The sequence below is a fragment of the Anomaloglossus baeobatrachus genome (genome assembly GCF_048569485.1).
Source record: "Anomaloglossus baeobatrachus isolate aAnoBae1 chromosome 7 unlocalized genomic scaffold, aAnoBae1.hap1 SUPER_7_unloc_3, whole genome shotgun sequence".
Lineage (NCBI taxonomy): Eukaryota > Metazoa > Chordata > Amphibia > Anura > Aromobatidae > Anomaloglossus > Anomaloglossus baeobatrachus.
In genome coordinates this window covers 133,613-156,982 of record NW_027441817.1, presented here as the reverse complement: position 1 = coordinate 156,982, position 23,370 = coordinate 133,613, and the positions used below count along the sequence as shown (strand labels likewise).

Sequence of the window (23,370 nt, the reverse complement as noted above, 5' to 3'; positions counted from 1 at the left end):
AATTTATTATTCAATGTGTGAAATCATTAATAAAACTTTTACATTTTTGTTGTTGTTTTTCATACTTTCTACGATCACTTTTATTTTTCTGGTTCCTGGGTTGATAAAATATTGACCATTCCAGATACTTGATGGCCCGGCACTAGTTTCAGTGACAGATGATATACACTTAGGACCAGGGATGTCAGCCTCCGGGATACATGACGGATGATCAGCTCTCCGGTGAGGAGATGTTGCCGCTCTCCTCTTCTATGGTGGATGTTGCTTTGCAGAGGAAGATCTTCATCCAGGCTTTCTTCAGTTTAGTGTTTGAAAAAATCAGAAGAGTTGATTGAACGGGAGCATATAAAAATATCACCATCAGAAACATCCAAAACCCAGTGGTGTATGAAGCAAATAGGTTAAAGTAAAAAAGGAACAAGGTGACATAAAAGATCCCATAAAAGATCAGAAGTCGTATCATGTTGAGGATGGTATTTTCGTAAGCTTTCACGCTGACAGAAGATTTTGTTTGTTTTTTCTCCATCTTTTTGCTGTGTTTATTCAAGGACCATACTGTGGCCGTTGTGGTGACTACACTGTTGAGAAAAGGAAAGCAGCTGCTCACAAACGAGATGTACAAGTTATTGGGGAAAACCCCATTGGATGATGCCTTCATCTTGGCCAACTGGACCAGCAAGATGTTCTTGGGAGATTCACTATGTTCAAGAATCTCTAGTATGTGCAGTGAGGCAGTGACCACAGATAGAAGCTCGGCCATCAGGATCATCCATGGAATAGCAATGTTGACCTTCATCTTTATCCAGGATAGGAAGCCAGACCGAAATGTTTGGATCTTCATGAAGTAGAAGAAGCATAAGCAGGCAGTAAGCCAGGATGAGGATGTGATCATGAATGAGGCAAAGACGTAGACGGATGGAGTAATAAGGGTTTTCAGAAAAACTAAGGGATTGCAATAGAGCAGTAACACATTCACATATGACACACAGGCATAGAGGACATTGGAGACGCTCAAAGCCAAGATGATGACATTACTGACACTCCGGTCCAGTCCATGAACATAATAATAGGAAAGGAGCGAGATGATGAAGGCGTTAGTAGATACTCCATAAATGGTCTCCAGACTAAGGATAGCAATGTACATAGAGATTATGGGGTCGTGGTAGACCATGACTATCCCAATATAGAAGGTCGCCTATAACGAAAACCATGAAGACATCTGCAGTTCTCAAGGAGCAGATGTTAGTCAATGAAAACGTCTAGAGGAGGACAATGTCTCTTCATGTAATGTGTCACTCTCAGGAGCTAAATCTTGTCCTGGCTTTTTATCTGCTCATCATTGCTCTTGAGATTGGTCAAGCCTTGTCCTAGTTTACAAGGATTGGTCACCTGGATTCATGCCCAATTGTCAACAATCCAAAACTGAAGGCAAAATGTCCTCCATAAATGACTTCTGGGACCTGAATATATGAGCAAGTCTGAGTTCAGAATTCATGGCACCATGCAAAACCCGAGCGCAGGTTGCATAGAGCTAGAGTAGTGCCGTTGTGTCAACAGCTTCTGTCTACACCGCATATTTGCATTTATTAACTCAACTAATAGATCATTCAAATCAGGGCTATACCCAAGGCTATATCCAATAAGCCTGATCAACAACCAAGTCTAGGACCAACAGTAACATAAACCTGCACCAGAAGGTACAAGCAGGGCAGCGGCCGCTCCTGGAAGACACAATCCAAAGATCTGGGCAGGAGTGAAGGGGGCAATGGATTCATTCATTTGTTTCTGTGGTCAGGATGCTTAAAACAGATTAGTCCTTCTGGCAGAATTTGCACCTGATTTCCCTGAAGCTCGTCACCTTCCATGTAACTGATATACGATGATTATCTGCTACTTATCCTAGGGGATAAACATATGAGCCCCCGTGACACAGAGACAGGGGTTTAGACTGCACAACTCTGAACCCTTGTCCCTGGGTGTAGTCTGGTGTCGAAAACCAGACGTGAAGATGCGGCCAGCGCTGTCTTCTTATCAGAACGAACTTCATGCCTTCATGTGGGGTAGGACTCAGACGTGAAGGTGCGGCCAACGCTGTCTACTTATTAGAACTGACTTCACACTTTCAGGTGGGGTATGCCTCAGATGTGAAGATGTGGCCAGTGCTGTCTCCTTATCAGAACGGACTTCATGCCTTCAAGTGGGGTAGGACTCAGACATGAAGATGCGGCCAGCGCTGTCTCCTTATCAGACCTGACTTCACACTTTCAGGTGGGGTAGGACTCAGACGTGAAGGTGCGGCCAGCGCTGTCTCCTTATTAGAACTGACTTCACGCTTTCAGGTGGGGTAGGACTCAGACATGAAGATGCGGCCAGTGCTGTCTCCTTATCAGAACTGATTTCATGCTTTCGGGTGGGGTAGGCCTCAGATGTGAAGATGTGGCCAGCGCTGTCTCCTTATCAGAACTGATTTCATGCTTTCGGGTGGGGTAGGCCTCAGATGTGAAGATGTGGCCAGCGCTGTCTCCTTATCAGAACTGATTTCATGCTTTCGGGTGGGGTAGGCCTCAGATGTGAAGATGTGGCCAGCACTGTCTCCTTATCAGACCTGACTTCATGCCTTCAGGTGGGGTAGGCCTCATGTGAAGATGCGGCCAGTGCTGTCTCCTTATCAGATCTGACTTAATGCCTTCAGGTGGGGTAGGCCTCAGATGTGAAGATGGGGCCAGTGCTGTTTCCTTATCAGATCTGACTTCATGCCTTCAGGTGGGGTAGGACTCAGACATGAAGATGCGGCCAGCGTGGTCTCCTTATTAGACCTGACTTCATACCTTCATGTGCGGTAGGACTCAAATGTGAAGATGTGGCCAGTGCTGTCTCCTTATCAGACCTGACTTCATGTCTTCAGGTGGGATAGGCCTCAGACATGAAGATGCAGGATATGCTGAGAGCGTCGGCTGTTTCCCGTAGGTTTTCAGGACCTGAGCCTCTAGTGATCCAAACTTCTAAACATCTGACAACAACATATAACAACATTATGTTAAGTAAACTTCAAGACTCAAGACTTAATACAAGCCAAATGGGTACCATAGTGGGTAAGACATGAGATGATCTATGGGAAACCCATCCCCCAGCAATGTTGATCCCTCATGACCCCCCACATTAGGACACAATTTACTTCTTGACTCCAAATCCACTAAGCAGAATAAGTCAGTGGAGGACTGTCACATCCTCAGTAACCGGCTGTGATAAGGGCTATTACTACACTGCGACATGTCCACCCTTAGCAGCTCACTGGTATCCAGTCCATATGTCTACAGAATCAATAAAGACCTCAAATATTGGCCAATTTAGGGACATTAAGACCCTAGAATATGGAGGATGTGACCTGAGGTGAGGCCGGGATAGAGACAAGTGTCTCATGCTTGGTACCCAAGACTCATAGTATCATCATAGTATCATAGTATCATAGTTTTTAAGGTTAAAGGGAGACTCTAAGTCCATCTAGTTCACCCCGTAGCCTAACATGTTGATCCAGAGGAAGGCAAAAAAAAACCAATGTGGCAAACAAGTTCCAATGGGGAAAAAATTCCTTCCTGACTCCACATCCGGCAATCAGACTAGTTCCCTGGATCAATACCCTGTCATAAAATCTAATATACATAACTGGTAATATTAAATTTTTCAAGAAAGGCGTCCAGGCTCTGCACTCTGCAGACTCAGTACATGGACAGACGGCCGATATAGAAGGTATTTCCATACAGAGCATTATTTCCATGGAATTGATACAAGAAGGAATGATTTCCTTCTGGACTCTCCAGACGTTCATCCTCCAGTGATCGGAGGACGTCTTCACCGCAGAAGAGAAAAGGCTGTAATGGCGGGAAAATCCTAAAATATTACAATGTGTGAGAAGGATCTTGGAGCCAATGACCGCACATGGCTGAGTGATTACAGAGCGTTTTATTAATTAGCCTGATTGTATCAGCAGTTACATAAAATCATCCCGGCCCGGACCTTCATTCATAGACACACAACATTACCAGAAGCCTTCAAAACCGAAGGAAACAGTAGACACGAGCTCCACCTGCGATACGTCTCCTCCAATATCCACTCCATAAAGAAGACGTGATCAATTACGAGAGGTCAACCAGAAGTCCTAAAAGTGTGAGAGTGATGGCAGCAGTGAGAGCGACGGAGACGCAGGGCGGCCGGGAGGGCAACAGAGACGCTGGGCTGCCGTGAGGGCGATGGAGACGCAGGCAACCGTGATGGCGACGGAGATGCAGGGCGGCCATGAGGGCAACGGAGACACTGGGCGGCCATGAGGGTGACGGAGATGCTGAGCAGCCATGAGGGTGAAGGAGACGCAGGGCGGCTGTGATGGCGACGGAGACGCAGGGCGGCTGTGAGTGGAGACGCCGGAAGGCTGCGAGAGGAGACGCCGGGAGACTGTGAGCTGGGAGGCTGTGAGGGGAGACACTGGGCGGCTGTGAGGGGGGATGCCGGGAGACTGTGAGCCGGGAGGCTGTGAGGGGAGACGCCGGGAGGCTGTGAGGGGGGATGCCGGGATTCTGTGAGCCGGGAGGCTGTGAGGGGAGACATCGGGAGGCTGTGAGGGGAGACGCCGGGAGGCTGTGAGGGGAGACACTGGGCGGCTGTGAGGGGGGATGGCGGGAGACTGTGAGCCGGGAGGCTGTGAGAGGAGACATCGGGAGGCTGTGAGGGGAGACGTCGGGAGGCTGTGAGGGGAGACACCGGGAGGCTGTAAGGGGAGACGCCGGGAGGCTGTGAGGGGAGACATCGGGAGGCTGTGAGGGGAGACACTGGGCGGCTGTGAGGGGAGACGCCGGGAGGCTGTGAGGGGAGACGCCGGGAGGTTGTGAGGGGAGACACTGGGCGGCTGTTAGGGGGGATGGCGGGAGACTGTGAGCCGGCAGGCTGTGAGGGGAGACGCCGGGAGGCTGTGAGGGGAGACATCGGGAGGCTGTGAGGGGAGACATCGGGAGGCTGTGAGGGGAGACACTGGGCGGCTGTGAGGGGAGACATCGGGAGGCTGTGAGGGGAGACATCGGGAAGCTGTGAGGGGAGACACTGGGCGGCTGTGAGGGGAGACACTGGGCGGCTGTGAGGGGGGATGCCGGGAGACTGTGAGCTGGGAGGCTGTGAGGGGAGACACTGGGCAGCTGTGAGGGGAGACATCGGGAGGCTGTGAGGGGAGACACTGGGCGGCTGTGAGGGGGGACGCCGGGAGGCTGTGAGGGGAGACACTGGGCGGCTGTGAGGGGAGACACTGGGAGGCTGTGAGGGGAGACACTGGGCGGCTGTGAGGGGAGACACTGGGCGGCTGTGAGGGGGGATGCCGGGAGACTGTGAGCTGGGAGGCTGTGAGGGGAGACACTGGGCAGCTGTGAGGGGAGACATCGGGAGGCTGTGAGGGGAGACACTGGGCGGCTGTGAGGGGGGACGCCGGGAGGCTGTGAGGGGAGACACTGGGCGGCTGTGAGGGGAGACACTGGGAGGCTGTGAGGGGAGACACTGGGCAGCTGTGAGGGGAGACATCGGGAGGCTGTGAGGGGAGACGCCGGGAGGCTGTGAGGGGAGACACTGGGCGGCTGTGAGGGGAGACACTGGGAGGCTGTGAGGGGAGACACTGGGCAGCTGTGAGGGGAGACATCGGGAGGCTGTGAGGGGAGACGCCGGGAGGCTGTGAGGGGAGACACTGGGCGGCTGTGAGGGGGGACGCCGGGAGGCTGTGAGGGGAGACATAGGGCGGCTTGTCTTCTCTGAAGTTACAATGTATCAGTCCAATGTCTCGTCTCGTGATTTCTCTCTTGGGCTGAGTCTTCCTTTGATGGATGAGCAGATGTGATGTCACAACGTCTGCGGGGGGCGCCACTTCCTCGTGGACTTTTTGTTTTTATATTTCCCAGTTACAATGTTGGGATCCATAGTAATTATGACGAGTCCCGGCATTCGCTTTCTCTGTGATTCCTGAACGTTTCAGCTCCCCCCGAGCAGGGAAGATTCTCACACATTACACCAGAAATCCGGAAATCCGGTTATTTACATACCCATATAAACAAGTCTAGATTTAACAATACAAAGAATAACAATCACCCACATAATATACAAGAAAAAAATATACATGTCTCATCATTAACAATTTAGTCACATTTTCTTCTAGCCGAGATCCGCGTCTTCCCATAATCCGTATTTATATTGTTCTATTCTAGAAGATTCATATCAAATCCTTACAAAAACCTAGCGCAGGACAATCCAAAATAAATGATAAATTCACCACAAAATAACCAAAAATTGTTCTGGTCGATACATTTTATATATTTATTTCCTATTTGCTACATCTTAATATTTAGAACCTTATTTCATCTTATTAATTTAATGATAAATACATGAACGCACTTTACTATTCACAAGCGAAACTTTAGTATTTATTGTGTGGATGATTTGTGATTCTTTGTATTGTCATATCTCGATCTGTGTGAGTATCTCCGATGACCCCAGTGATCCCCTGGATTTCCGGATTTCTGGTGTAATGTAGGAGGATCTTCACTGCTCGGTTGGAGCTGAAACGTTCAGGAACGCGTTTACCATCAATGTGAGTGCCGGGACTCTACGACGTTACTGGATCCTTCTCCACGTGCCGATCGTTCCTTATACAGTGATGGGGGCGTCTTGGACAAAATCCTTGATCAGTAGATTCTAGGATTCCTCATTCCTCACAGCCGGGGAGAGATTCAAGGAAGGTGATCACAAGAGAAGGTGACAGAACCGGCCAAAAGATCCGCTCAGGGTCAGTCAAGTAACGGCTGAAAACCAAAGAGAAGCAGATTATAGCACCTGTCATGGTCTGTGTGATGGCTGAGGACGCCTCGGAGCCAGCAAGCGGACGTTACGTCACATATGATGTCATCACACCTGAACGAGGCAGCAGTGATGTCACAAGTCATGGCGCTGATTGGCTGCAGAAATCCCGTGACATCTCTGCACTACGGAGCAGCAGAGACTGGAGCCTCGAGCAGATATATCACAGGCTTCCTCTGGACTTGGGGAACATGGGTCTGATAGTATAAGAAATCACACTGACGTTACCTGGTCCAGCTCTCCACCTCCTCCTCCTCTTCTAAAACTCTAGAAAGAATAAAGAACGTCACAATCAGGTCTGAGATCCGCCCATCAGAGGCCGCACTGTCCTTCACCATCCTCCGTTGTCGGCCATTGTGTATTATGTTTTGCACATTTTGATACATTTTTTTTGCCAGAAGATGCAGATTTTGTGCAGAAAATTGGTGTATAAATTTCAGCACCAAATCTGCATCTCTTGGCAAAAACAAAACACGGCCAGGAGCTGCAGAACTGACTGAACTCAGTTCACCTGAGGTGAGGTCACTGAGTTCAATGAGGTGAGTTTACCTGTGTCATAGATGGGGCACCATGGCAACCTCCAGCTGTGACCGCAGATAAACTGAGTATGTCATATGATGTCATCACACCTCAATGACGCAGCAGTGATGTCACAAGTCATGGCGCTGATTGGCTACAGCAGTCACATGACATCTCTGCACTATGGAGAAGCAGAGACTGGAGCCTGAAGCACATATAAATACAAGGCTTCTTTTGGATTTGGGGAACATGGGTCTGATATTATAAGAAATCACACTGACACTGACTCCGACGTTACCTGGTTCAGCGCTCCACCTCTTCCTCGTCTGAAAATCTAGAAAGAGAATGTCATGATCAGGTCTGAGATTCGCACATCCGCACAAAGTTTTTCACCAGGACATGCAGGTTTGATTGAACTCAGTTCACCAGAGGTGAGGTCACGGAGTTCAATGAGTTTACCTGAGGTGAGTTTACCTGCAGTCATAGATGAGGCACTGTGGGAACCTCCAGCTGTGACCACCGATATACTGAGCACCGTCACCTCACAGCTGTGGCTCAGTCAGTCTCAGCCTGAAACCACAGCATGCTGTCATGTTCTGTGCCCGCACACTGCAACTTCAGGATGTAGCAGAGCCAGAATTGTTGTGGGACCTCGTGTGGATTACATCGGAACTGAGTGGGAGGATGGTGGGTGGATAAATTGGAGAAAGAGGGTGGAGTTTTTTGGTGGATTTTATTTCAAATAAAAGTATTTTTCAGCATTTGTGTTTATTTCTTTTCACTCAGTATTAATAATGGGGGATCTCATAGATGCCTCCCGTTACCAATCTAGAGCTTAGTGGCAGCTTTGAGCAGTTATTAACCTATTACCACAATTGCCACCACATATAATGGATACAACAATTCTGGGTAGCTGTAGGCTGCTATTTTTAGGCTGGGGGGCCCCAATAACCATTGGCCAACCCAGCCTGAGAATACAAGAACCTAGATGTCTGCTTTATCATGGCCGGGTATCAAAATTGGACGGGACCGCACACCGTTTTTTTTTTTTAATTATTTAAATAAATTGAAACAAAAAAAAGCCATATGTGGTTCTTCTTATTTTGATACACAGGAAGTAGTATTGCAGCGACGTGGAGACTGGTAAGTATGTCCTGTTTTAACCAATTTTTTTTTTTACAGCAATTTCCCTGGCGAATCACAGCTATACCAATACTTGACATGACTGTGATGGGACCGGAAGTGGATGGTTTTTGCAATGGTGTAAATGCAAACAGTTACTGCACAAAACTAAACTTTGCCGATTTTTGAGAAAAGTGTCTGTGAATCTGATTCCGTCCGAGCCAAGGCTTGTGCCGAATTTGAGAGTGGCGAACAAGTGCGCTCATCTCTAGTGATGAAACTTCCAGATGCCTCCTGTATGGAGACACTAGTCTCCTGCATTGCTCAGGGGGATTTTGGCCCATTCTTCTGCACACACTCCTCACATCCTGTATGGAGACACTAGTCACCTGCATTGCTCAGGTGGATTTTGGCCCATTCTTCTGCACACACTCCTCACATCCTGTATGGAGACACTAGTCACCTGCATTGCTCAGGTGGATTTTGGCCCTTTCTTCCGCACACACTCCTCACATCCTGTATGGAGACACTAGTCTCCTGCATTGCTCAGGGGGATTTTGGCCCATTCTTCTGCACACACTCCTCACATCCTGTATGGAGACACTAGTCACCTGCATTGCTCAGGTGGATTTTGGCCCATTCTTCTGCACACACTCCTCACATCCTGTATGGAGACACTAGTCACCTGCATTGCTCAGGTGGATTTTGGCCCTTTCTTCCGCACACACTCCTCACATCCTGTATGGAGACACTAGTCTCCTGCATTGCTCAGGGGGATTTTGGCCCATTCTTCTGCACACACTCCTCACATCCTGTATGGAGACACTAGTCACCTGCATTGCTCAGGTGGATTTTGGCCCATTCTTCTGCACACACTCCTCACATCCTGTATGGAGACACTAGTCACCTGCATTGCTCAGGTGGATTTTGGCCCTTTCTTCCGCACACACTCCTCACATCCTGTATGGAGACACTAGTCCCTGCATTGCTCAGGTGGATTTTGGCCCATTCTTCTGCACACACTCCTCACATCCTGTATGGAGACACTAGTCACCTGCATTGCTCAGGTGGATTTTGGCCATTCTTCCGCACACACACTCCTCACATCCTGTATGGAGACACTAGTCGCCTGCATTGCTCAGGTGGATTTTGGTCCATTCTTCTGCACACACTCCTCACATCCTGTATGGAGACACTGGTCACCTGCATTGCTCAGGTGGATTTTGGCCATTCTTCCGCACACACACTCCTCACATCCTGTATGGAGACACTAGTCGCCTGCATTGCTCAGGTGGATTTTGGTCCATTCTTCCGCACACACTCCTCACATCCTGTATGGAGACACTAGTCGCCTGCATTGCTCAGGTGGATTTGGGCCATTCTTCCGCACACACTCCTCACATCCTGTATGGAGACACTAGTCACCTGCATTGCTCAGGTGGATTTTGGTCCATTCTTCTGCACACACTCCTCACATCCTGTATGGAGACACTAGTCACCTGCATTGCTCAGGTGAATATTGGCCCATTCTTCTGCACACCCTCCTCACATCCTGTATGGAGACACTAGTCCCTGCATTGCTCAGGTGGATTTTGGTCCATTCTTCTGCACACACTCCTCACATCCTGTATGGAGACACTAGTCCCTGCATTGCTCAGGGGGATTTTGGCCCATTCTTCCGCACACACTCCTCACATCCTGTATGGAGACACTAGTCACCTGCATTGCTCAGGTGGATTTTGGCCCATTCTTCCGCACACACTCCTCACATCCTGTATGGAGACACTAGTCACCTGCATTGCTCAGGTGGATTTTGGTCCATTCTTCCGCACACACTCCTCACATCCTGTATGGAGACACTAGTCGCCTGCATTGCTCAGGTGGATTTTGGCCCATTCTTCCGCACACACTCCTCACATCCTGTATGGAGACACTAGTCCCTGCATTGCTCAGGTGGATTTTGGCCCTTTCTTCCACACACAATCCTCATATCCTGTATGGAGACACTAGTCACCTGCATTGCTCAGGGGGATTTTGGTCCATTCTTCCGCACACACTCCTCACATCCTGTATAGAGACACTAGTCGCCTGCATTGCTCAGGTGGATTTTGTCCAGTCTTCCGCACACACTCCTCACATCCTGTATGGAGACACTAGTCGCCTGCATTGCTCAGGTGGATTTTAGTCCATTCTTCCGCACACACTCCTCACATCCTGTATGGAGACACTAGTCACCTGCATTGCTCAGGTGGATTTGGGCCATTCTTCCGCACACACTCCTCACATCCTGTATGGAGACACTAGTCGCCTGCATTGCTCAGGTGGATTTGGGCCATTCTTCCGCACACACTCCTCACATCCTGTATGGAGACACTAGTCTCCTGCATTGCTCAGGGGGATTTTGGCCCATTCTTCCGCACACACTCCTCACATCCTGTATGGAGACACTAGTCACCTGCATTGCTCAGGTGGATTTTGGTCCATTCTTCTGCACACACTCCTCACATCCTGTATGGAGACACTAGTCACCTGCATTGCTCAGGTGGATTTTGGTCCATTCTTCTGCACACACTCCTCACATCCTGTATGGAGACACTAGTCGCCTGCATTGCTCAGGTGGATTTTGGTCCATTCTTCTGCACACACTCATCACATCCTGTATGGAGACACTAGTCACCTGCATTGCTCAGGTGGATTTTGGTCCATTCTTCCACACACACTCCTCACATCCTGTATGGAGACACTAGTCACCTGCATTGCTCAGGTGGATTTTGGTCCATTCCTCCGCACACACTCCTCACATCCTGTATGGAGACACTAGTCACCTGCATTGCTCAGGTGGATTTTGGTCCATTCTTCTGCACACACTCCTCACATCCTGTATGGAGACACTAGTCGCCTGCATTGCTCAGGTGGATTTTGGTCCATTCTTCCACACACATTCCTCACATCCTGTATGGAGACACTAGTCGCCTGCATTGCTCAGGTGGATTTCAGCCCATTCTTCCGCACACACTCCTCACATCCTGTATGGAGACACTAGTCACCTGCATTGCTCAGGTGGATTTCAGCCCATTCTTCCGCACACACTCCTCACATCCTGTATGGAGACACTAGTCACCTGCATTGCTCAGGTGGATTTTGGCCCAGTCTTCCGCACACACTCCTCACATCCTGTATGGAGAAACTAGTCACCTGCATTGCTCAGGGGGATTTTGGCCCATTCTTCCGCACACACTCCTCACATCCTGTATGGAGACACTAGTCGCCTGCATTGCTCAGGTGGATTTTGGCCCATTCTTCCGCACACACTCCTCACATCCTGTATGGAGACACTAGTCGCCTGCATTGCTCAGGTGGATTTTGGTCCATTCTTCCACACACACTCCTCACATCCTGTATGGAGACACTAGTCACCTGCATTGCTCAGGTGGATTTTTGGTCCATTCTTCCGCACACACTCCTCACATCCTGTATGGAGACACTAGTCGCCTGCATTGCTCAGGTGGATTTTGGTCCATTCTTCTGCACACACTCCTCACATCCTGTATGGAGACACTAGTCGCCTGCATTGCTCAGGTGGATTTTGGCCCATTCTTCTGCACACACTCCTCACATCCTGTATGGAGACACTAGTCGCCTGCATTGCTCAGGTGGATTTTGGTCCATTCTTCCGCACACACTCCTCACATCCTGTATGGAGACACTAGTCGCCTGCATTGCTCAGGTAGATTTTGGCCCATTCTTCCGCACACACACTCCTCACATCCTGTATGGAGACACTAGTCACCTGCATTGCTCAGGTGGATTTTGGCCCATTCTTCCGCACACACTCCTCACATCCTGTATGGAGACACTAGTCGCCTGCATTGCTCAGGTGGATTTTGGTCCATTCTTCTGCACACACTCCTCACATCCTGTATGGAGACACTAGTCGCCTGCATTGCTCAGGTGGATTTTGGCCCATTCTTCTGCACACACTCCTCACATCCTGTATGGAGACACTAGTCCCTGCATTGCTCAGGTGGATTTTGGCCCAGTCTTCCGCACACACTCCTCACATCCTGTATGGAGACACTAGTCGCCTGCATTGCTCAGGTGGATTTTGTCCATTCTTCCACACACACTCCTCACATCCTGTATGGAGACACTAGTCACCTGCATTGCTCAGGTGGATTTTGGCCATTCTTCTGCACACACTCCTCACATCCTGTATGGAGACACTAGTCCCTGCATTGCTCAGGTGGATTTTGGTCCATTCTTCCGCACACACTCCTCACATCCTGTATGGAGACACTAGTCGCCTGCATTGCTCAGGTGGATCTTGGCCCATTCTTCCGCACACACTCCTCACATCCTGTATGGAGACACTAGTCACCTGCATTGCTCAGGTGGATTTTGGCCCATTCTTCCGCACACACTCCTCACATCCTGTATGGAGACACTAGTCACCTGCATTGCTCAGGTGGATTTTGGTCCATTCTTCCGCACACGCTCCTCACATCCTGTATGGAGACACTAGTCACCAGCATTGCTCAGGTGGATTTTGGCCCATTCTTCCGCACACACACTCCTCACATCCTGTATGGAGACACTAGTCACCTGCATTGCTCAGGTGGATTTGGTCCTTTCTTCCGCACACACTCCTCACATCCTGTATGGAGACACTAGTCTCCTGCATTGCTCAGGTGGATTTGGCCCATTCTTCCGCACACAATCCTCACATCCTGTATGGAGACACTAGTCACCTGCATTGCTCAGGTGGATTTGGCCCATTCTTCCGCACACACTCCTCACATCTTGTATGGAGACACTAGTCGCCTGCATTGCTCAGGTGGATTTGGCCCATTCATCCGCACACAATCCTCACATCTTGTATGGAGACACTAGTCGCCTGCATTGCTCAGGTGGATTTTGGTCCATTCTTCCGCACACACTCCTCACATCTTGTATGGAGACACTAGTCGCCTGCATTGCTCAGGTGGATTTAGCCCAGTCTTCCGCACACAATCCTCAGATCCTGTATGGAGACACTAGTCCCTGCATTGCTCAGGTGGATTTTGGTCCATTCTTCCGCACACACTCCTCACATCCTGTATGGAGACACTAGTCCCTGCATTGCTCAGGTGGATTTTGGCCCATTCTTCCGCACACACTCTTCACATCCTGTATGGAGACACTAGTCACCTGCATTGCTCAGGTGGATTTTGGCCCATTCTTCCGCACACACTCCTCACATCCTGTATGGAGACACTAGTCACCTGCATTGTTCAGGTGGATTTTGGTCCATTCTTCCACACACACTCCTCACATCCTGTATGGAGACACTAGTCGCCTGCATTGCTCAGGTGGATTTTGTCCCATTCTTCCGCACACACTCCTCACATCCTGTATGGAGACACTAGTCACCAGCATTGCTCAGGTGGATTTTGGCCCATTCTTCCGCACACACTCCTCACATCCTGTATGGAGACACTAGTCACCAGCATTGCTCAGGTGGATTTTGGCCCATTCTTCCGCACACACACTCCTCACATCCTGTATGGAGACACTAGTCGCCTGCATTGCTCAGGTGGATTTGGTCTTTTCTTCCGCACACACTCCTCACATCCTGTATGGAGACACTAGTCTCCTGCATTGCTCAGGTGGATTTGGCCCATTCTTCCGCACACAATCCTCACATCCTGTATGGAGACACTAGTCTCCTGCATTGCTCAGGTGGATTTGGCCCATTCTTCCGCACACACTCCTCACATCCTGTATGGAGACACTAGTCACCTGCATTGCTCAGGTGGATTTTGGCCCATTCTTCCACACACACTCCTCACATCCTGTATGGAGACACTAGTCGCCTGCATTGCTCAGGTGGATTTTGGCCCATTCTTCCACACACACTCCTCACATCCTGTATGGAGACACTAGTCACCTGCATTGCTCAGGTGGATTTTGGCCCATTCTTCCGCACACACTCTTCACATCCTGTATGGAGACACTAGTCGCCTGCATTGCTCAGGTGGATTTTGCCCATTCTTCCGCACACACTCCTCACATCCTGTATGGAGACACTAGTCACCTGCATTGCTCAGGTGGATTTTGGTCCATTCTTCTGCACACACTCCTCACATCCTGTATGGAGACACTAGTCACCTGCATTGCTCAGGTGGATTTTGGCCCATTCTTCCGCACACACTCCTCACATCCTGTATGGAGACACTAGTCGCCTGCATTGCTCAGGTGGATTTTGGTCCATTCTTTTGCACACACTCCTCACATCCTGTATGGAGACACTGGTCACCTGCATTGCTCAGGTGGATTTTGGGCCATTCTTCCGCACACACTCCTCACATCCTGTATGGAGACACTAGTCACCTGCATTGCTCAGGTGGATTTTGGGCCATTCTTCCGCACACACTCCTCACATCCTGTATGGAGACACTAGTCGCCTGCATTGCTCAGGTGGATTTTGTCCCATTCTTCCGCACACACTCCTCACATCCTGTATGGAGACACTAGTCACCAGCATTGCTCAGGTGGATTTTGGCCCATTCTTCCGCACACACTCCTCACATCCTGTATGGAGACACTAGTCACCACCAGCATTGCTCAGGTGGATTTTGGCCCATTCTTCCGCACACACTCCTCACATCCTGTATGGAGACACTAGTCGCCTGCATTGCTCAGGTGGATTTTGGCCCATTCTTCCGCACACACTCCTCACATCCTGTATGGAGACACTAGTCGCCTGCATTGCTCAGGTGGATTTGGTCTTTTCTTCCGCACACACTCCTCACATCCTGTATGGAGACACTAGTCTCCTGCATTGCTCAGGTGGATTTGGCCCATTCTTCCGCACACAATCCTCACATCCTGTATGGAGACACTAGTCTCCTGCATTGCTCAGGTGGATTTGGCCCATTCTTCCGCACACAATCCTCAGATCCTGTATGGAGACACTAGTCCCTGCATTGCTCAGGTGGATTTTGGCCCATTCTTCCGCACACACGCTCCTCAGATCCTGTATGGAGACACTAGTCACCTACATTGCTCAGGTGGATTTTGGCCCATTCTTCTGCACACACTCCTCACATCCTGTATGGAGACACTAGTCGCCTGCATTGCTCAGGTGGATTTTGGCCCATTCTTCCGCACACACTCCTCACATCCTGTATGGAGACACTAGTCGCCTGCATTGCTCAGGTGGATTTTGGCCCATTCTTCCACACACACTCCTCACATCCTGTATGGAGACACTAGTCGCCTGCATTGCTCAGGTGGATTTTGGTCCATTCTTCCGCACACACTCCTCACATCCTGTATGGAGACACTAGTCACCTGCATTGCTCAGGTGGATTTTGGTCCATTCTTCCGCACACACTCTTCACATCCTGTATGGAGACACTAGTCACCTGCATTGCTCAGGTGGATTTTGGCCCATTCTTCCGCACACACTCCTCACATCCTGTATGGAGACACTAGTCACCTGCATTGCTCAGGTGGATTTTGGACCATTCTTCCGCACACACTCCTCACATCCTGTATGGAGACACTAGTCACCTGCATTGCTCAGGTGGATTTGGTCCATTCTTCCGCACACACTCCTCACATAATGTATGGAGACACTAGTCACCTGCATTGCTCAGGTGGATTTTGGTCCATTCTTCCGCACACACTCCTCACATCCTGTATGGAGACACTAGTCACCTGCATTGTTCAGGTGGATTTTGGTCCATTCTTCCACACACACTCCTCACATCCTGTATGGAGACACTAGTCACCTGCATTGCTCAGGTGGATTTTGGTCCATTCTTCCGCACACACTCCTCACATTCTGTATGGAGACACTAGTCGCCTGCATTGCTCAGGTGGATTTTGGTCCATTCTTCTGCACACACTCCTCACATCCTGTATGGAGACACTAGTCACCTGCATTGCTCAGGTGGATTTTGGTCCATTCTTCCGCACACACTCCTCCCATCCTGTATGGAGACACTAGTCACCTGCATTGCTCAGGTGGATTTTGGTCCATTCTTCCACACACACTCCTCACATCCTGTATGGAGTCACTAGTCACCTGCATTGCTCAGGTGGATTTTGTCCATTCTTCCGCACACACTCCTCACATCCTGTATGGAGACACTAGTCACCTGCATTGCTCAGGTGGATTTTGGTCCGTTCTTCCGCACACACTCCTCACATCCTGTATGGAGACACTAGTCGCCTGCATTGCTCAGGTGGATTTTGGTCCACTCTTCTGCACACACTCCTCACATCCTGTATGGAGACACTAGTCGCTTGCATTGCTCAGGTGGATTTTTGGTCCATTCTTCCGCACACACTCCTCACATCCTGTATGGAGACACTGGTCACCTGCATTGCTCAGGTGGATTTTGGCCATTCTTCCGCACACACTCCTCACATCCTGTATGGAGACACTAGTCACCTGCATTGCTCAGGGGGATTTTGGCCCATTCTTCCACACACACTCCTCACATCCTGTATGGAGACACTGGTCACCTGCATTGCTCAGGTGGATTTTGGCCATTCTTCCGCACACACTCCTCACATCCTGTATGGAGACACTAGTCACCTGCATTGCTCAGGGGGATTTTGGCCCATTCTTCCACACACACTCCTCACATCCTGTATGGAGACACTAGTCACCTGCATTGCTCAGGGGGATTTTGGCCCATTCTTCCGCACACACTCCTCACATCCTGTATGGAGACACTAGTCACCTGCATTGCTCAGGTGGATTTTGGTCCGTTCTTCCGCACACACTCCTCACATCCTGTATGGAGACACTAGTCACCTGCATTGCTCAGGTGGATTTTGGTCCACTCTTCTGCACACACTCCTCACATCCTGTATGGAGACACTAGTCACCTGCATTGCTCAGGTGGATTTTGGCCCATTCTTCTGCACACACTCCTCACATCCTGTATGGAGACACTAGTCGCCTGCATTGCTCTGGTGGATTTTGACCCATTCTTCCGCACACACTCCTCGCATCCTGTATGGAGACACTAGTCACCTGCATTGCTCAGGTGGATTTTGGCCCATTCTTCCGCACACACTCCTCACATCCTGTATGGAGACACTAGTCGCCTGCATTGCTCAGGTGGATTTTGGCCCATTCTTCCGCACACACTCCTCACATCCTGTATGGAGACACTAGTCGCCTGCATTGCTCAGGTGGATTTTGGTCCACTCTTCTGCACACACTCCTCACATCCTGTATGGAGACACTAGTCGCCTGCATTGCTCAGGTGGATTTTGGTCCACTCTTCTGCACACACTCCTCACATCCTGTATGGAGACACTAGTCACCTGCATTGCTCAGGTGGATTTTGGACCATTCTTCCGCACACACTCCTCACATCCTGTATGGAGACACTAGTCACCTGCATTGCTCAGGTGGATTTGGTCCATTCTTCCGCACACACTCCTCACATAATGTATGGAGACACTAGTCACCTGCATTGCTCAGGTGGATTTTGGTCCATTCTTCCGCACACACTCCTCACATCCTGTATGGAGACACTAGTCACCTGCATTGTTCAGGTGGATTTTGATCCATTCTTCCACACACACTCCTCACATCCTGTATGGAGACACTAGTCACCTGCATTGCTCAGGTGGATTTTGGTCCATTCTTCCGCACACACTCCTCACATCCTGTATGGAGACACTAGTCGCCTGCATTGCTCAGGTGGATTTTGGTCCATTCTTCTGCACACACTCCTCACATCCTGTATGGAGACACTAGTCACCTGCATTGCTCAGGTGGATTTTGGTCCATTCTTCCGCACACACTCCTCCCATCCTGTATGGAGACACTAGTCACCTGCATTGCTCAGGTGGATTTTGGTCCATTCTTCCACACACACTCCTCACATCCTGTATGGAGTCACTAGTCACCTGCATTGCTCAGGTGGATTTTGTCCATTCTTCCGCACACACTCCTCACATCCTGTATGGAGACACTAGTCACCTGCATTGCTCAGGTGGATTTTGGTCCGTTCTTCCGCACACACTCCTCACATCCTGTATGGAGACACTAGTCGCCTGCATTGCTCAGGTGGATTTTGGTCCACTCTTCTGCACACACTCCTCACATCCTGTATGGAGACACTAGTCGCTTGCATTGCTCAGGTGGATTTTTGGTCCATTCTTCCGCACACACTCCTCACATCCTGTATGGAGACACTGGTCACCTGCATTGCTCAGGTGGATTTTGGCCATTCTTCCGCACACACTCCTCACATCCTGTATGGAGACACTAGTCACCTGCATTGCTCAGGGGGATTTTGGCCCATTCTTCCACACACACTCCTCACATCCTGTATGGAGACACTGGTCACCTGCATTGCTCAGGTGGATTTTGGCCATTCTTCCGCACACACTCCTCACATCCTGTATGGAGACACTAGTCACCTGCATTGCTCAGGGGGATTTTGGCCCATTCTTCCACACACACTCCTCACATCCTGTATGGAGACACTAGTCACCTGCATTGCTCAGGGGGATTTTGGCCCATTCTTCCGCACACACTCCTCACATCCTGTATGGAGACACTAGTCACCTGCATTGCTCAGGTGGATTTTGGTCCGTTCTTCCGCACACACTCCTCACATCCTGTATGGAGACACTAGTCACCTGCATTGCTCAGGTGGATTTTGGTCCACTCTTCTGCACACACTCCTCACATCCTGTATGGAGACACTAGTCACCTGCATTGCTCAGGTGGATTTTGGCCCATTCTTCTGCACACACTCCTCACATCCTGTATGGAGACACTAGTCGCCTGCATTGCTCTGGTGGATTTTGACCCATTCTTCCGCACACACTCCTCGCATCCTGTATGGAGTCACTAGTCACCTGCATTGCTCAGGTGGATTTTGGCCCATTCTTCCGCACACACTCCTCACATCCTGTATGGAGACACTAGTCGCCTGCATTGCTCAGGTGGATTTTGGCCCATTCTTCCGCACACACTCCTCACATCCTGTATGGAGACACTAGTCGCCTGCATTGCTCAGGTGGATTTTGGTCCACTCTTCTGCACACACTCCTCACATCCTGTATGGAGACACTAGTCGCCTGCATTGCTCAGGTGGATTTTGGTCCACTCTTCTGCACACACTCCTCACATCCTGTATGGAGACACTAGTCGCCTGCATTGCTCAGGTGGATTTTGGCCCATTCTTCCACACACACTCCTCACATCCTGTATGGAGACACTAGTCACCTGCATTGTTCAGGTGGATTTTGGCCCATTCTTCCGCACACACTCCTCACATCCTGTATGGAGACACTAGTCGCCTGCTTTGCTCAGGTGGATTTTGGTCCATTCTTCCGCACACAATCCTCACATCCTGTATGGAGACACTAGTCACCTGCATTGTTCAGGTGGATTTTGGCCCATTCTTCCGCACACACTCCTCACATCCTGTATGGAGACACTAGTCGCCTGCATTGCTCAGGTGGATTTTGGCCCATTCTTCTGCACACACTCCTCACATCCTGTATGGAGACACTAGTCTCCTGCATTGCTCAGGTGGATTTTGGCCCATTCTTCCGCACACACTCCTCACATCCTGTATGGAGACACTAGTCACCTGCATTGCTCAGGTAGATTTTGGCCCATTCTTCCGCACACACTCCTCACATCCTGTATGGAGACACTAGTCGCCTGCATTGCTCAGGTGTATTTTGGCCCATTCTTCCGCACACACTCCTCACATCCTGTATGGAGACACTAGTCACCTGCATTGTTCAGGTGGATTTTGGCCCATTCTTCCGCACACACTCCTCACATCCTGTATGGAGACACTAGTCGCCTGCATTGCTCAGGTGGATTTTGGTCCATTCTTCCGCACACAATCCTCACATCCTGTATGGAGACACTAGTCACCTGCATTGTTCAGGTGGATTTTGGCCCATTCTTCCGCACACACTCCTCACATCCTGTATGGAGACACTAGTCGCCTGCATTGCTCAGGTGGATTTTGGCCCATTCTTCTGCACACACTCCTCACATCCTGTATGGAGACACTAGTCCCTGCATTGCTCAGGTGGATTTTGGCCCATTCTTCCGCACACACTCCTCACATCCTGTATGGAGACACTAGTCTCCTGCATTGCTCAGGTGGATTTTGGCCCATTCTTCCGCACACACTCCTCACATCCTGTATGGAGACACTAGTCACCTGCATTGCTCAGGTAGATTTTGGCCCATTCTTCCGCACACACTCCTCACATCCTGTATGGAGACACTAGTCGCCTGCATTGCTCAGGTGTATTTTGGCCCATTCTTCCGCACACACTCCTCACATCCTGTATGGAGACACTAGTCACCTGCATTGCTCAGGTGGATTTTGGCCCATTCTTCCGCACACACTCCTCACATCCTGTATGGAGACACTAGTCTCCTGCATTGCTCAGGTGGATTTTGTCCATTCTTCCGCACACACTCCTCACATCCTGTATGGAGACACTAGTCACCTGCATTGCTCAGGTGGATTTTGGTCCATTTTTCCGCACACACTCCTCACATCCTGTATGGAGACACTAGTCACCTGCATTGCTCAGGTGGATTTTGGCCCATTCTTCCGCACACACTCCTCACATCCTGTATGGAGACACTAGTCACCTGCATTGCTCAGGTGGATTTTGGTCCATTCTTCCGCACACACTCCTCACATCCTGTATGGAGACACTAGTCGTCTGCATTGTTCAGGTGGATTTTGGTCCATTCTTCAGCACACACTCCTCACATCCTGTATGGAGACACTAGTCACCTGCATTGCTCAGGTGGATTTTGGCCCATTCTTCTGCACACACTCCTCACATCCTGTATGGAGACACTAGTCACCTGCATTGCTCAGGGGGATTTTGGTCCATTCTTCTGCACACACTCATCACATCCTGTATGGAGACACTAGTCGTCTGCATTGCTCAGGTGGATTTTGGACCATTCTTCCGCACACTCCTCACATCCTGTATGGAGACACTAGTCACCTGCATTGCTCAGGTGGATTTTGGCCCATTCTTCCACACACACACTCCTCACATCCTGTATGGAGACACTAGTCCCCTGCATTGCTCAGGTGGATTTTGGCCCATTCTTCCGCACACACTCCTCACATCCTGTATGGAGACACTAGTCACCTGCATTGCTCAGGTGGATTTTGGCCCATTCTTCCGCACACACTCCTCACATCCTGTATGGAGACACTAGTCACCTGCATTGCTCAGGTGGATTTTGGCCCGTTCTTCCGCACACACTCCTCACATCCTGTATGGAGACACTAGTCACCTGCATTGCTCAGGTGGATTTTGGCCCATTCTTCTGCACACACTCCTCACATCCTGTATGGAGACACTAGTCACCTGCATTGCTCAGGGGGATTTTGGTCCATTCTTCTGCACACACTCATCACATCCTGTATGGAGACACTAGTTACCTGCATTGCTCAGGTGGATTTTGGCCCATTCTTCCACACACACACTCCTCACATCCTGTATGGAGACACTAGTCACCTGCATTGCTCAGGTGGATTTTGGCCCGTTCTTCCGCACACACTCCTCACATCCTGTATGGAGACACTAGTCACCTGCATTGCTCAGGTGGATTTTGGCCCATTCTTCCGCACACACTCCTCACATCCTGTATGGAGACACTAGTCACCTGCATTGCTCAGGTGGATTTTGGCCCATTCTTCCGCACACACTCCTCACATCCTGTATGGAGACACTAGTCGCCTGCATTGCTCAGGTGGATTTCGGTCCATTCTTCCGCACACACTCCTCACATTCTGTATAGAGACACTAGTCGCCTGCATTGCTCAGGTGGATTTTGGTCCATTCTTCTGCACACACTCCTCACATCCTGTATGGAGACACTAGTCACCTGCATTGCTCAGGTGGATTTTGGCCCATTCTTCTGCACACACTCCTCACATCCTGTATGGAGACACTAGTCGCCTGCATTGTTCAGGTGGATTTTGGCCCATTCTTCCGCACACACTCCTCACATCCTGTATGGAGACACTAGTCGCCTGCATTGCTCAGGTGGATTTTGGCCCATTCTTCTGCACACACTCCTCACATCCTGTATGGAGACACTAGTCTCCTGCATTGCTCAGGTAGATTTTGGCCCATTCTTCCGCACACACTCCTCACATCCTGTATGGAGACACTAGTCACCTGCATTGCTCAGGTAGATTTTGGCCCATTCTTCCGCACACACTCCTCACATCCTGTATGGAGACACTAGTCGCCTGCATTGCTCAGGTGTATTTTGGCCCATTCTTCCGCACACACTCCTCACATCCTGTATGGAGACACTAGTCACCTGCATTGTTCAGGTGGATTTTGGCCCATTCTTCCGCACACACTCCTCACATCCTGTATGGAGACACTAGTCGCCTGCATTGCTCAGGGGGATTTTGGTCCATTCTTCCGCACACAATCCTCACATCCTGTATGGAGACACTAGTCACCTGCATTGTTCAGGTGGATTTTGGCCCATTCTTCCGCACACACTCCTCACATCCTGTATGGAGACACTAGTCGCCTGCATTGCTCAGGTGGATTTTGGCCCATTCTTCTGCACACACTCCTCACATCCTGTATGGAGACACTAGTCTCCTGCATTGCTCAGGTGGATTTTGGCCCATTCTTCCGCACACACTCCTCACATCCTGTATGGAGACACTAGTCACCTGCATTGCTCAGGTAGATTTTGGCCCATTCTTCCACACACACTCCTCACATCCTGTATGGAGACACTAGTCGCCTGCATTGCTCAGGTGTATTTTGGCCCATTCTTCCGCACACACTCCT

The 23,370-nt window shown here is 50.0% G+C and overlaps 2 protein-coding genes across 2 annotated transcripts in view; both read right to left on the bottom strand.

Moving 5' to 3' along the window:
• Positions 1 to 211: 211 nt before the first annotated feature.
• LOC142259408 (taste receptor type 2 member 8-like) lies at positions 212 to 1,171 on the bottom strand. Its single transcript, XM_075331822.1, has one exon. It carries the CDS (start codon positions 1,169 to 1,171, stop codon positions 212 to 214), a length of 960 nt encoding a protein of 319 aa, XP_075187937.1.
• Positions 1,172 to 3,954: 2,783 nt separating this feature from the next.
• The window catches only part of LOC142259430 (uncharacterized), a 65,361-nt gene continuing 45,945 nt past the window's right edge, over positions 3,955 to 23,370 (bottom strand). Inside the window, exons 8-10 of the mRNA XM_075331841.1 lie at positions 7,700 to 7,735; positions 7,111 to 7,149; positions 3,955 to 6,827 (exon numbers count right to left, since the gene is read on the bottom strand). Coding sequence (XP_075187956.1) covers positions 6,813 to 6,827; positions 7,111 to 7,149; positions 7,700 to 7,735 — 90 coding nt within the window. The 3' untranslated portion in view covers positions 3,955 to 6,812. The remainder of the gene's footprint in view (positions 6,828 to 7,110; positions 7,150 to 7,699; positions 7,736 to 23,370) is intronic.

Bases quoted from the DNA above. Each gene is read 5' to 3' on its own strand.
- LOC142259408 (XM_075331822.1), bottom strand. From the start codon at position 1,171: ATGGTCTACCACGACCCCATAATCTCTATGTACATTGCTATCCTTAGT.